General features: G+C 47.7%; 1 protein-coding gene across 12 annotated transcripts in view; it reads left to right on the top strand.

Annotated features, from left to right (window-relative positions):
- ZMYND8 (zinc finger MYND-type containing 8) overlaps nt 1-15,255 on the top strand; it is a 116,230-nt gene that overhangs the window by 94,768 nt on the left and 6,207 nt on the right. For all 12 annotated transcript variants that reach the window (XM_043480636.1, XM_043480634.1, XM_043480635.1 and 9 more), the window contains 7 exons: nt 649-906; nt 2,967-3,157; nt 7,542-7,622; nt 10,096-10,174; nt 11,124-11,363; nt 12,726-12,883; nt 14,002-14,068. In XM_043480636.1, coding sequence (XP_043336571.1) covers nt 649-906; nt 2,967-3,157; nt 7,542-7,622; nt 10,096-10,174; nt 11,124-11,363; nt 12,726-12,883; nt 14,002-14,068 — 1,074 coding nt within the window. The remainder of the gene's footprint in view (nt 1-648; nt 907-2,966; nt 3,158-7,541; nt 7,623-10,095; nt 10,175-11,123; nt 11,364-12,725; nt 12,884-14,001; nt 14,069-15,255) is intronic.

The following is a 15,255-nucleotide window of genomic DNA, read 5'->3' as shown; positions in this document are numbered from 1 at the left end:
TTCTCCATAAATACCATTGTGCTGGGGAAGGTTCTGGCCTTGGGGTGGAGTTCCCTTGAGTGTTAGGTGTCAAGGCTGCCAGGACCACACTGAGACTATTCTGGAAGGAATTAGAAGAGATGAAAGACAATAATACTCTTCTTACTAGGTGATTCATTGTTGTTCAATGCTTTGGCCATTGGGAGGCTGTCTGGTTCTTTGGGGTACATGCTCTGTAGGTTTCCTGGCCAAGGAAAGGATTCCTGTTCATCTCCAGATGGACTTTGGCGAAGTTGTTCTCAAACTGCTTACTGAACTCTTAACTTTGTAGAACGAGGTACTTGCAGTGATTCTGTTCATCCACTGGGTCATCGACTAGCAGGTGGGCAACTCCGGGCCGGGGGCTGGGTCATGTTGGCCTCAGTCCCCTGGAGGCCTTGACAAGTATCTCTAATGTGAGCAAGCAGTAACCCAAGGAGGCTGATGTTTTAAGCTAGAACCTGCTGCAGAAGTGGCCTAAGCATGTACAGTGAGAATGTGCCCATTCACGGGGAGGTCCTTGGCATGCTAGCCTGGGGTGGTCGCCTAGAACTCACTGGCCTGGAGACCCTGCAGGTCAGCCTGAGTCCCGTCTGTTTTCTGCTTTGTTTCTTCATGCCTTGGCTTCAGTTGTAGGTAAAGCTCCACCATCCACCACAGCGGGCAGCCAGTCTCCCCCCGAGACGCCGGTTCTCACTCGCTCATCCTCCCAGACTCCCACGGCTGGGGTCACGGCCAGCACCAGCACCACGTCCACGGTCACGGCCCCGGCTGCCGCCTCCGCCGCCGCCACCACCTCCACCGCGGGAAGCCCGGTGAAAAAGCAGAGGCCGCTTTTACCGAAGGAGACTGCCCCGGCCGTGCAGCGGGTCGTGTGGAACTCATCAAGTAAGTTTCAAACGTCCTCCCAAAAGTGGCACATGCAGAAGATGCAGCGCCAGCAGCAGCAGAGCCAGCAGCAGCAGCCTCAGTCTTCCCAGGGGACGAGATATCAGACCAGACAGGCTGTGAAAGGTACCGAGCCTCCCCCCCTGCTCTCCGTGGCGCCCGCTCCCTTTTCGCCACATGGACAGGAGAAAAATCGTCCTCGTTTTATTTTTTTTCAGTTCCCCTTTGTTGCCTGGCCGCCGTATCCTGGAGGCCTGACACATTCCATTTGGCATTATTTTTAAAAATTGTTTTGCAGCTTGCTTTTTTGTACTTTTCTTTTTCCTTTTTCATTTTGTAAACAGTACATCCACGTCTTCTTAGAAAGGGGTGAAATAGATGCCTAGACACACAAAAATATGCTGTCTTGATTGACGTTCTATTTCATTCTCCACCCTTTCTCAGAGGTTATTGTTAACCATGAGATCTTTTTTTAATGCATGTATGCATATATATTTATGTATATATATATATGACTTCATAAAGGTATTACTTTTTTTTTTTCTTTTTGGAAACATAAAAATGGTACCATCCTTGCCTTTTTTTTTTCCCCCACCCATCAGCATGTTTTGGAGGTCCATCCATGTCAGTACATATAGCTCTCCCTGATTCTTTTGGACTGCTGCGTAGTATTCCACAGTTTATTTAATAAAGTATTCCCCTATGGATAGACATTTAGGTTGCTTCCAGTTTTTTCCTGTTGTAAGCAGTGCTGCAATGAATACCTCTGTATAAGTTTCCTTGTGCATGCCCGTGAACCCCTGGGCATTATTTTTGAAAGAGTACAGGATGAGAAGTGGATAGTAAAGGATACCTTAATAAGTAGGGCTTAGCCCCTCAGCGCAAGAAGAGCCAGCATCAGGAACCGTTGCTGAAGCGTGGAATACAGCTCCCAGCTGGAGGCTCCATCTAGGCTGATGTAAAGCCGAACAAAGCGCTGATCTGATGGGTACTACTTTGTCCAACTCTCTTGAGGACTGACACAGGGCTTGTTTCATGGGGAAATCCACCTCGAGATCCTTCATGGTTGGGCTCCTTGATCGAAACTCTCACGTACTGAGTGCACTGTTGCGTGTAGAATTCTTGAGAGTTGCAGCAGGTTGTGAAGTGAAAGAGTAGCCAGATCCTGACCTGGGCCCCCAGTGAAACCCTTCAAAGATTGGGGTTGAGGGAGACTGAGCGATTGGATGTATAGCCGGATTGATCCTGCTGTCTGAAGAGTTGCTGGGGCAGAACCGAGTCTGGGATCTTTCAGGTTGGGAGGGTCAGTTCCAGTCTCCTGAACTCATCGCCCTTAAGTATAATGAGCCTTCCTGGGGAACTTGGGAGCTGGCAAGAAGGAGCTCATTGATGGTATGGTTCCTAATTCCCAGATTGTCCTGTTAAAGATAAACAAGGCTGGCCACTAGTTGAAGTAGTTAGGATAGATTTTAATCTGCTGTATACTATTGCAGTAGGGCAAAATGTCCAGCATGAACTGAAGTGAACTCCAACGTGTACACAGGGGGCTGGGGTTTTAAAGGGAGAATTTGGGAATAGGGAGGGGGAATTGTGGGGGCTCTGTAGAGTCAGAAAGGGACAGTTTTACACAAAGTGGTAAGGGGGTGTTGGTCCGTGTGAAATGTCTGGGTTTGCTGACTCTGGTACCTCTTAAAGGTAGACTTCTGCCCTCCCATAGAGACTGGGCAGTGGGCCCTATTGTTAGGTGTTGACTGGAGCAAATAGGCAATTCTATCGGCAGCCTTAGTTTTCTTAGGTGGGGACTTGAAAGGGCTGGGGGTCATCCTAGGGATGCAGCCTTGAGCTGTTGGAAACCATATTAGTCCTTAAAGACCCAGGTGGAGGCCCCACTGAGAAAGGGCTCGGAGGAGCCTCGCTCGAGTTTGGCTGACGAGAGAATCTTTGTCCCTTGAAAGCAGAGAAACTCGAACGGTGTGGATCGGGCCCTGCTCCCACCACAGCTTCGAGCTGGGACAGCCTTCCCGAGGCAGTGGGGTGACCAAGAACCTTTGCTTTCCCAGCTGTCCAGCAGAAAGAGATCACGCAGAGCCCATCCACCTCCACCATCACCCTGGTGACCAGCACCCAGTCGTCGCCCCTGGTCACCAGCTCAGGGACCACGAGCACCCTCGCATCTTCGGTCAGCGCAGACCTGCCCATCGCCACCGCTTCAGCTGATGTCGCTGCAGACATCGCCAAGTATACTAGCAAAGTGAGTGCCTGTGGCGGGATCAGGGAGGACCAGCCTTGGGTCCTTCCAGGAATTAGAGGGGATCGGGAAGGGTGGAGTCCCTCCCCAACTCACCTGTCCTCTCGGCATGTTCCTTGTGGAGGGGTGTGGTGGGCGGGCTCGCCTGCTCTGTGTTCACTTGTGGGCACCCTCTCTGCAGGTTCTGTCTTCTCTCTTTTAAAATTTGTTCTATTGAAGTATGTGTGATGTACAGTGTTGTCTTAATTTCTACTGTATAGCAAAATGATTCAGTTATATACACATGCACTTTTTCATATTCCTTTCTATTCTGGTTTATCACAGGGTAATGATTGTAGTTCCCTGTGCTATACAGGAGGACCTTGTTGTTTATTCTATGCATAATAGTTTTTTTTTTTTTATTCTATGTATAATAGTTTGCATCTGCTAATCCCAGACTCCCAATGCGTTCTGTCCCCCACCATATCCCTCTTCTCCACTTCTCTCTTAATTTGCCAAGTGATTTCATGCTCACTGTTGAATTTGGGCAAGTAAAGCTTGCAGCTCTCCTCGCTGTCAGATGAGACTGCCCTGGAGTGACATTCAGGTTGCTGTCTGTAGAATCCAGGGAGTGAAAATCACCACCAGAATTGCAGCTCCTTGGGGAGTCCTTCTGCTCTCTGCTGGGGCCTAGAACAGCGCTTGATACATAGTTGTAAGATGAAAGCAGGTTGCTGCCTAACTTTTCACTGGGCTTCTTATTAGTAACTTTTTTTTAAAAAATCTGTACAGTTTTTAAAGTCTTTATTGAATCTGTTGCACTATTGCTTTACTTTCCTTCTTTTATAATGTTTTGGTTTTTTGACTACAAGGCTTGTGGGATCTTAGCTTCCTGACTAGGGAATCAGACCTGTACCCCCACAGTGGAAGGCAGAGTCTCAACCACTGGACTGCCAGGGACGTCCTCACACCCATTTTACAGACGAGCACGCTGAGAACTGGCCAGGCCACACCACTTGTCCAGGGTCGCATAATCCGTGAACGTCTAACTGGCATTTGAATGGTAGCAGCCAGGATCTAGAGTATCGGCTTGACCTGGCTTTAAGCTGCCTTGTGAATTCACACCAGGCCTGCTGACCACAGCTCTTCAGGGTCCACAAACCTACCGTTCTTACAGGTGGCTTTTTAAAGCAACCCTGCTTGAGTCAGCGTGGCCAAAGAGAGAAAACCCAAGTCTGGGGGTAACATCTCTTATTTAGTATTTCTGTTCCCCCCTTTTGAATAAAACACAAGAATTTTTATCGAGTCCCTGAGTTTCAGAACAGGAAGGGTTCACCTGTTAAGTATGATTGCATCCTCAGGGTTTTTTTTTTTTTTTATTGGTGGTTGGTCTTTTATTAATTTTTTTTTTCCCAATTATTTTTATTAGTTGGAGGATCCTCAGGGTTTTTGTCTTACCTGTTCATCACCTTGAACTAGGATTGACTTCATGTTTTCATTTATAGTGACTTAACAGAAATAAAATTCAGTCTACACTCACCAGATCCTGTTCTTCAATGATTGAAGCCTGAGTCCATCTTTTCTTCTGTTAAAAAGTGATTAGCATGAAAGTGTTAAAGAGTTAATGCAAGCTTCCCTGGTGGCTTGTTGGTAAAGAATCCGCTTGCCAGTGCAGGAGACATGGGTTCCATCCCTGATGTGGGAAGCTCCCACACACTCTAGAGCAACTAAGCCCATGTACCGCAACTCCCGAGCCTGGAAGCCGCAACTGCTAAAGCCTGTGCCTGGAGCCCGTGCTCTCCATCCGACACAGGAAGCCGCCGCAGTGAGAAGCCTGTGCGCTGCAACTAGAGAGTAGCCCCCGTTCACTGCACCTAGATCAGAGCTTGTGGAGCAACAAAGACCTGGCACAGCCAAAAATAAATGCGTAAATAAGTTATAGTAAAAAAAAAGAATTAATGGTACCACGTGGAGACTTTCTTCCTAACAAGATCTGTTGTAGAATTACAAGAGGGTAATTTTTTAAAATGACTGATTTAAGATGTCTGGTATTGCTTAAATGGCTTCCTTTTCCTTATTTATTTATTTTTTTAAATTATTTATCTATTTGGCTGTTCCAGGTCTTTAGTTGTGGTGTGCAGATTCTTAGTTCGCATGTGGGATCTTGTTCTCTGACCAGGAATCAGACCCAGGCCCCCTGCATTGGTGCAGAAGCTTAGCCACTGGACCACCAGGGAAGTCCCCCCAAATGGTTTCTCATTTGCTTGCCATTGATTGGACTTCTTGTATCGCCTTCCGTTGATTTGGTCCGAGTTGTCCATTTACAGATGAGAAAACTGAGGCTGCCACGCAGCTCAGGCTGGTGTTCACACCAAGCCAGTGTTATCCGCTCCTGCAGCCCTTTTTATTCCATCTCTTAGAGTTCTCCCCCTTACTCATGGGGCAAAATTGAGGAATGAACATTTTGATAGGCATTTTCTTTGCAGTTAAGAAAATGAACTCAGTGACATAGTTTTGGAGCTGGTGAACTTGCTTGTGTCTGAGGTGACCCAGAGTTGAAGACCCAGATTTGTGTGTTTTGGCAGAAGGGCTCTTTTTATTAATGTTGAGTTCTTTGCTATATTTGGAAGTGGGAACGAAGGTCAGTCCACAAATTCATGATTTCTTTAAAATGGAATGTAACTATGGCATTAGTAAAGTATTGGATTTCATCCACTCTCTAAAGTTTTCTCGTAAAGCAATTTCCTTTGAATATTTTAAATGGACCTGAGCAGGGAGGCCCGTACAGAATGACTGACCATAAAGCACGAAGTGTTTTTGCTGGCAACATCCCCCTGTGGTCCCTGCAACAAGGGGGAGAACTAATATTTCAACAGATACTTTATTCATTTTCCGCCTATTTTGGGGGTGAAATGGGGGTTACTCTTTTGGAGTTGGCAGCAGTTTTGCGATCACATGTTCTTGAGAGTTAATTCTTTTGTGAAAATAAGAAAACAGGTATTTCTTTATGAACTCCTCAGCAGATACTGAACCACAGTCTCCTCTTTTTCTCATTTAATCCTTGTATACACCCTACAAGGGGGCAGTGTTATTATCCTTGTTTTATGCCTGGGGCTTAGAGAGAGTTGTGGATGGCAAGACTTAATGGCAGGAAGAAATCTCGGGCATCAGATACAAGGGTGCTGTTTGTCCTGTTTTCTTGCTGAGTTGGAGCAGACTGCATAGCACAGGGGAGTCTTGGCAGTGGCTGGGCCAGATCTGCGACCTGGTTTGGTCTCCCGTCCCCTCCTGTCCCTCCTGTAATGTGGGAGGGCTCCGCGGGTGTGTGCCCCTTTAGGTCACCACAGAGCATTGAGGAGAGTTCCCTGTGTTGGACAGTAGGTTCTCGGGAGTTATCTGTTGTGTACGTAGTGGTGTATAAATGTCAGTCCCCGTCTCCCATTCGGAATCTCCCCACTCCCCCAACCCCCTCTTTTGTAGCCGAAAGTTTGTTTGCTACATTTGTGACTGTTGCTGCTTTGCCAGTAAGTTCATCCCTGCCGTTTTCTTGGCTTCCACATGGAAGCGATGTTGGACAACATTTATCTGTCTGTCTTCACTCTGTGTGACGGTCTCTAGGTTCAGCCACGTCTCTGCAGATGGCACTATTCCATGCCTTTTTTGTGGCTGAGTAGTACTCTGTTGTATGTAGGTACGTCTTCTGTATCCGTTCTTCTGTCAATGGACATTGTAGGTTTTGCCCGTGCCCCGGCTATTGTCAATAGCACTACAGTGAGCATTGGGGCGCATGCCTCCTTTTGAATTATGGTTTTCTTCAGATACATGCCTAGGAGGAGGATTACTGGCTCACATGGTAGCTCTGTTTTTAGTTTTTTAAGGAACCTCCATATAGTTCTCTCTAGTGGCCGTACCAATTTATGTTCCCATCAACAGTGTAGGAGGGTTCCCTTTTCTCCACACCGTTTCCAAAGCATTTATCATTTAAGATTTTTTTGATGATGGCCATTCTGACTGGTGTGAGGGTGACACCTCAGGGTACTTTTGATTTGCATTCCTCTAATCATTAGTGGTTTTGAGCATCTTTTCGTGTGTTTGTTGGCCATCTGTATGTCTTCTCTGGAGAAATGTCTATTTAGATCTTTCCCCCCCATTTTTTGATTGCGTTGTTTTTTTTTTTTTATATTGAGCTGCATGAGCTGTTTGGGTATTTTGGAGAGTAATTCCTTTTTGGAGATTAATTCCTTGTTGGTTGCTTCATTTGCAAATGTTTTCTCCCATTGTGAGGTTGTCTTTTTGTTTTGTTTATGGTTTCCTTTGCTTTTGTACAGATCGATTTTAGATACATGTCATCTAGGAAAAGTCTCAGGGAAGTTGATCACCTAAATTGCTTCTGTTTTTATCTTTTCAGATGATGGATGCAATAAAAGGCACGATGACGGAAATATATAACGATCTTTCTAAGAACACTACTGGAAGCACCATAGCTGAGGTCAGAGGTGACACATGTCATTCTTGTTTTTTTGTGGTTGTTATCTGTGCTTCATATATTTTTTTAAAGTTTTTAAAAACTGGAGTGAAATTGCTTTGCAGTGTTTAGCTCCTGCCGTAAAACAGCGTGAACCAGCGCTGTGTCCACATGTGTCTCCTCTCCCGTGAGCCTCCCTCCCGTTCTTCACTCCCTGTCTGCTCAGGGTGTCTTCTCTGGGCTGATATGGGGGCGCCCTGAAGAAGTTCTCTGGAAACCCCTCTCAGGTTCTGGCTCTGGTCCCCAGGCTCGCTCTGCCTTGATGGCGGTGTTGAGGGTATTTTTTCAGTTGGCTAGGAAGCTGGTGCTGTGGAGACACACCCTGCTCTCTGCGATCACCTCACTTCTAACCCGAACAGCTGAAACCAGAGCCCGAGTGATTGACCCACTGGCGAAACCAGAAACCGGTTATTTTGGCCCCGTGTGAAATTGGCTCCTTCGGCATCTCCTGAAGTTTGGACTTTTTTATTCAAGTGATCTTGGTGTTCAAGAGGTAGTATCCCAAGCTTCCTCAATTTAGGTGATTACTTAGAGAATGGAGTGGTTAAAACATGGAAATATCCACTTAGGAAGTGACCACTTATTTTTTTTTTTAAAAAGAAAAGCCAAAAAAAAAATAAAAGAAAAGCCTCCCTGAATTTTCTTCCTAGGATAATGTCAGTGCAAACTGGCTGCAGACGGGTCCCTCGGGGAAATGACAAGTGGCAAGACTTGTTCAGATCATTGAAAGTCACGATGGAAAGTGAGGGGAACCCCATGAGGAGCCATTGATGTGAGAGGGCAGGCAGAGTGAGGCTGGCACCCGGAAAAAGAGGGGGACGTCTCCAGGAAGATGCTCTGATGGGCCTTAAACAGAGAACTGTGTGCTTCAGCTTTTTTTTTTGCCACACTGAGCCGCTTATAGGATTCTAGTTCCCTGACCAGGGATTGAACCTGTGTCCTCTGCATTAGGAGCATGGAATCTTAGCCACTGGACTGCCAGGGAAGTCCCAAGAGAGCTGTGTGAATGTAAAGATTTCAGGGAGGTCCCAAGAAAAATCGATGAATCTCTTTAGGTATTTTTGCTATATGACCATCTTTATGATTATGCTGGGGTGTCAAACAACAAGGCCAAATGCTGTTTTTAGAAAAACCTCCTCTCCCTCACCCTGACCTGTCACCATACTTTATTCCTTTTTGTTCATTTAATTGATGTGGGGTTACCTGAAACCTTGGGTCTTGAAAGATGTCAGAATATTCCAGATTTTAACGAGGTAATATGCAGCCCCCTTTCACAGTTAGAGACAACATTTCTGCAGTGATACAGAAAGATTGTTCCCACCGTGTTGGAAAAATCAGGATTTCTCAGCCTTGAAGCTCCTGACGTTGGTGCCAGATGTTTCGCCATGGTGGGGGCCGTCCTGTCTGTCTGGGATGTTGAGCAGAATTCCTGGTCTTTACCCTCTGGATGCCAGAAACAACCCAGAATGTCTCCAGGCACTGCAGCGTCATAGACAGAGGAGGGGGGCAAAAGTCATCCCAGTTAAGAACCATGGTGATGATTAAACACTGTCAACAGCCTTGTATCAGTTCAGTTTGGGTTTATATTTTCTTCTCTCCAAGTGAATTTGGCCCCAAATATAATCCTCCTACCTCCACCCCAAATACCCTATGGTTTCCAGAATGGTTAAGCTTTGGGATTTCAGGTGAATGATTATGGCCCCCACCCAAAACTTTAGGTCCGAGATAAGATAAAGCTGTTTTTAGGATGTTTTAGTTTTATTTTTTTAGGCCAAAGTCCTGCTCAAAGCTTTTACATATAGTAAATCTCTTACGTGTGAACCTTCACATTGGGAACTTTCAAAGACGCGAATGTTTGCATGTCCGATCACGTAAGTTAGTTCACGTGTCTGGCGTACATTGTCATGTGCGTACATCTTCCACAAGTGATTGTGCCTTGGTACTTTACTGTGGAGAGTGCAGTATTACAGTATCTTTATTTCAAGCCCAGGGTGTCCGGAAGCAAGCATAAAAGCAGCGGTGATGTAGCTGGTGCTGGACTATGCAGCCACTTGTGTTAGTTGGTTGCTTAGGCTAACTTTGTTGGACTTATGAACAAATTGGGTTTGTGAACGGGCTCTAGGAATGGAACTTGTTTGTATGTAGGGGATTCACTGTACTATTTATTTTGAAAATCTGTCTTCTTTTTTCACTTTAAATGGCTTTTCCTAGAGCATCTCTTGGAAAAGATAGACCACTTGTATTTGGTTTTTTGAAGCAGAATTTCTCACGAATTTGGACTAACTCACTGGCACCCATCTGGGGGAGGCCAGCAGAGACCAGGCTGCTGCCCTTTGACTCAGCACGTGACATTAACCCATAGTGAGAGCTGGAGCTTCTGAGCCCTGTTGGCAACAGGCACCCAGATGCGCTTTGTAAGTCTTCTGTCCTCTTACAGATCCGCAGGCTGAGGATTGAGATAGAGAAACTCCAGTGGCTGCACCAGCAGGAGCTCTCAGAAATGAAACACAACTTGGGTGAGTGCTGCTGGCCTGGTCTGCATTGACGAAGGTTCTGAATAGGAACTTCTTGGCGTGTCTAGAGTTGGGCCCAGGGGTGAACTGGGTCAGAAGGAGGCCAGGGGGATGTACCACTCCTGGGGAGAACACAGCATCCTGGGGAGTCTAGCCTGGAGAAACCAGGTATGAAGCAGGAGCTGGCGGGAACCCCCTCTCCTCTCTTCCAAACACCAACATCAGCAGCAAATTCATCCCAGCAGCTGTGGTAGCTGCCCCTGCGTGTGAGCTGTGACCTGTTGTAAAATTGAGAGACATCTCAGTAGCCTGAGCATTCTGGTAATTGTCCTGGCCTAATGATCAGTGCGGAGGCCCTGCCCTGTCTGGAAGATTAGATCCGCTGCCACCAAACACTTCGAGAAGGAAGTATATCCAAGTTGCAGCCCCAGTTCTGCCCATCTTAGCTGTGTGCCTCAGTTTCCTCATCTGTGAAATGGGTAGAATAGTAGTAGTCACCTCCTTAAGATTAGTGTAAGGATTAAAAGAGTTCATATTTATAAAGTGTTTACAACAGTGCCTACAGATCACAGGTACTGTGTAAGTATTTGATAGAAAAAAAAGCTTATACAAATGATAAATTTCAAAATGAATTGAGTGGGGATTGTTCTGAGGATTTATGTGAGCACTTCCTGCAGAGTCACCACGGGGCCCCATTATCATTATCCTCAGGACCTGACATTCCTGATCACAAACAGTTCCTCAGGTTGGCACGGTGAATGCCCGTTTTACAGATGAGGACGTTGGAGCTCAGGGAGGCTGGGTGACTCTCTGCATTGGCTCATATGACCAGGGCATCCCCGAGCCAGAGATTCATAGCTGTCAGGATCCACTGTCTGACCTGCTGTGAATGAGCCCACGGCCTGGGATGGGGGGTGAAGTTGGCATCCTCTCCCCTGCCCTCCCCTGGCAGAGCTGACCATGGCCGAGATGCGGCAGAGCCTAGAGCAGGAGCGGGACCGGCTCATTGCTGAGGTGAAGAAGCAGCTGGAGCTGGAGAAGCAGCAGGCGGTGGACGAGACCAAGAAGAAGCAGTGGTGCGCCAACTGCAAGAAGGAGGCCATCTTCTACTGCTGCTGGAATACCAGCTACTGCGACTACCCCTGCCAGCAGGCCCACTGGCCCGAGCACATGAAGTCTTGCACCCAGTCAGGTAGGGCCTCGGGAGCACCACCTGGCCCAGGCTGTGGGGGGCGGGCCCTTGGCTCCCCCCGGACCACAGGGCACTTGCCGCGCCCACTTACCACAAGTGACTCGTGCACACGAGACCGCAGCAGGCAGACACGTGGCCAGGTCCCCAGGCTCCGTTGTCTCCACCCTCTGGGTTCCTTGGCGGCCTGTAATGACAGCCCAGATGACTTCAGTTTCCTGTGGCTTGCTGTGGTTCTCCACTGGGGGCAGTATCTGTCTCTGCCCAAACCAAATGGGGGTGTCCCTGGTAGCTCAGATGGTGTAAAGAATCTGCCTGCAATGCAGGAGACCTGGGTTCGATCCCTGGGTTGAGAAGATCCCCTGGAGAAAGGAGTGGCAGCCCACTCCAGTATGCTTGCCTAGAGAATCCCGCAGACGTAGGAGCCTGGCAGGCTACAGTTCATGGGGTCACAAAGAGTCGGACATGACTGAGTGACTAAGCGGACACACACAGAAATAAAATGCATCTTCTACCCCGTTCTGCAATGCACAGGACAGCCCCCCACCATGGAGCCCATCCTGGACACAAGGCTTTAAACAATCACCAGTTCTTATGTGAAGGACAGAGTGATGGTTTGGAGCTAATTTGTTTTTAAAATCTCTTTCTAATGCAGAGCGAGCAGATCCCAGGCCAGGAGACTCTAGCAGGAAGCACCGTCTAGTTAGAACTTATTAATAATATTTATTAGTAATATTTTACAGTTAGCGCTTATTTATGGCCAATGTTAGATTTCTGTGTTTAGAAGTAAAAGTCTCCACTTAAAAGAATTTATTTAAATGCAAATAACATAAATAATATGACAAGGGACTGTATCAGTGGATTGGCAAATTTTTCAAAGGTGGTAGATGAACGACCCAAGTTTGAGAGACTCTAGGCAAGGGTTGGTAAGCTTTTTTTATGAAGGTCCAGAGTAAATGTTGTAGGATTTGTGGCCCACGGGATCTGTCGAAACCTCTCAAGTCTGCTGTTACAGGGTGAAAGTGAGTGCCTGAGGTGAACACTGGTCTAAAATTAGAAATTATGAAATGAGTAATTGGAACAGCCATACTAAGCTGTTTGCTTCATGAACATGCTTTTGTCTCCAGAATGATTTAATAAAACTTAAATCACAGACTCTGAAAAATGAACATATCTTCGTGCACAGTCTGGAATTCCTGTGTCTGGGAAGGCTTCAGTCCAGCTATTCTGGGCCTGTGCTGTGCCCTGGGCAGGGCTGGGTGGCATCTCTTAACACGTGGTGGTTTGCATGGAGCAGGGTTCCCTGTGGGCCCGGGCGCTACTACGCTCGGCTTACATGTGGCTTCTGTCGCCCTTTGCCCTCAGCTACCGCCCCTCAGCAGGAAGCAGACCCCGAGGTGAACACAGAAACACTAAATAAGTCATCCCAGGGCACCTCCTCCAGTACTCAGGCAGCCCCCCCGGAAACCAGCGCCTCGAAAGAGAAGGAGACGCCAGCTGAGAAAAGCAAGGACAGTGGCTCGGTGAGTATCCATCCCACACGCCTCGGGGCCAACCAGAATCTCAGACCTGCCCCCTCCCACCTCCACGGCGAGCCCCGTGCTGTAGGAGCGTGTCTGTCTTCAGGCTTCAGGTGGGGGCGACAGGGTCTCTGCAGGCCTCCTTCTCCCCAGGTGTGTGTTGAGGGCAAGTGTTGTCCAGTAGAACCTGTGATGTTGGGAGTGTTCTGTATCTCCTCTGCCCGTTGTGGGAGCCACCAGCCTCAAGTGGCTGTTGAGCACTTGAACTGTGGCCATTGTGACCAAGAACCTGGATTTCAGATGTTACTAAATTAATTTAATAGTAACTAATTTAAATGCAATGGCCATGGGTGGCTGGTGGCTGCTGTGTTGGACACAGAGGTCGCACCTCTTATTTTCCCAGGGAGTGGTATGTGGATTGTATGCAGACATTATTTTAGGTGACATGTTGGTCGTTTTTAACACTTGTAATCATTATGGTTTTGCTTCATGTGTATTAGGGAAAACATCAAGTCATCCCAGAAGTCAGACCTCTTTGATTTCATTGATATTATTGCTGAGGAAGAGGTTATTGTGAAATAAAAGTGAATCGATTATAATATGATGTAATATGTAGTCAGCCCTCAGAATCCATGGATTTCTCATCTGTAGCTGCAACCAGCCAAAATTCCATCCTGTGTTTGGTTGGATCCGTGAATGCGAAACCCTCGGATACAAAGGCACAGTTGTATTCATCCTTCCAGACCATTTTATATAGGGAACTTGCGCATCCTTGGGTTTTAGTTTCCTTGGGGGCTCCTGAACCATTCCACCTTGGGTCCTGGGAGACGGCTGTACTTCCCTTTGGGATAGGGTAGAAATCCGGAGAGGCGAGTAGGTCAGAGAGCGGGCAGTTGAGGAACAGTGTCCTTGAAGCTGAGGCTCTAGAGTGGAGTAAGGGGCCTCCCTAAAGGGCACAGGGGTAGGGCCACCCCAGCTGACCTGGCCTCCCCTCCCTGAGCAGGTGGCATTAAGGTGTTGGCGGGGCCGTGACAAGCATCCCCAGGGATCCCGGGGCTTCCCTGGGGGGGCTCCGCTGAACCCAGAGCCTTGCCTCCATCTCTCTCTTTTTGTGTTTCTAGACCCTCGACCTCTCTGGCTCCAGGGAGACGCCCTCCTCCATTCTCTTAGGCTCCAACCAAGGCTCTGGTACGTTGCCCCCTGGTGGGTGAATTCGCGCTCACGTTCCGCACGGGCAGAGGGGAGCCGTGTCCTCAGGGAGAGCCTGAAGGGTTCAGGGCGGTGGTTTTCAAACTGGGTTTCCTTAGGGGTCCTCGGGGGCTCCCTGGGCTGGTCAGCAGGGGTGAGGGAGTGGCTGGGCAGGCAGCTTTGAGGCATTTCTCCAAGTGAATCAATGTTGACCTTGTTTTTGATTTTTTTTTTGGAGTTCCACACCAAAGACACAGAGAGGTTCTGTTGCTGACCTGGGGTGGGCTAGCAGATGGATTTGGTTTGGGCAGTTCTTCTGCCCTCAGAAATGACTGTAGCAAATGAAACTGTGTGAAACTGTCCCTGAGGTCCCAGCACCCACATTTCATGGAGGAGGGTACTTGAGCCTTCAGAGGGGGAAAAAAAATTTCTAGGTAGATGATCTTTCTGTAGAAATCTTTCCTCTCGAGGGATAACCTGGCAGGCTGTCTTGGGTGGGTTATCTGGCGCTAACTTTTCTAGTTCTCCTCTTTTGCGGAGTTTGAGCTGTCTTCTAGCCCACTGGGTGTTTGCCCTGCACCCTCTCAAACCACTTTTAGGGCCTTCCAAAAGGGTTCGTCCTCAGTGAGAACTATTCTGCTGCTTTCAGGGTCCTTCAGCTCCAGCCAGGGTCTTTTTCTCTTCTAGATCATTCTCTTCTGTTGAAAACCAAACTTTTTGTTTTTGTTTTTCATTTCTGCATATTGAGTACATAGAGGAAGAAGTGATGTCCCTTGTTAGGGTGGCTGGAGACTTCCCAGAGGCACTGGAAGTGGGGTTTGGGCTCAGGAGACATGAAGGCGGAGTGGCATGAGCTGACCTCAGGGGGAATATGAACTTGGCATGGAATTACGATTGAACCACCTGTCAACTCCCTTCTCACTCTCACTCGGGTCTTGTGATAACATCTTGAGGACACGTTGAGTTTGGAGCGGAGGTGTCTTCCTCATGCCTTCTTCTAGCTTCTCTTTTTAACAAAGGCAGAGCAGACTTGAGACCTCAGCAGCATGGCACCCACCTAGAGCTTCCTGCTACTGTTTGGTTTTCATTATGTGGATTTGTTGTGTTGCCTGCTGTCTATGGCAGGTATTATGCGTTCCTGCTTTTGGTGGTGATATAAGAGTTTCTGTTCGACTGAAGTGGAGAGT

Source organism: Cervus canadensis, chromosome 10 (genome assembly GCF_019320065.1).
Source record: "Cervus canadensis isolate Bull #8, Minnesota chromosome 10, ASM1932006v1, whole genome shotgun sequence".
Taxonomy (NCBI): domain Eukaryota; kingdom Metazoa; phylum Chordata; class Mammalia; order Artiodactyla; family Cervidae; genus Cervus; species Cervus canadensis.
The sequence above is the reverse complement of the archived record's forward strand: the minus strand, read 5'-3'. Positions and strand labels throughout refer to the sequence as shown.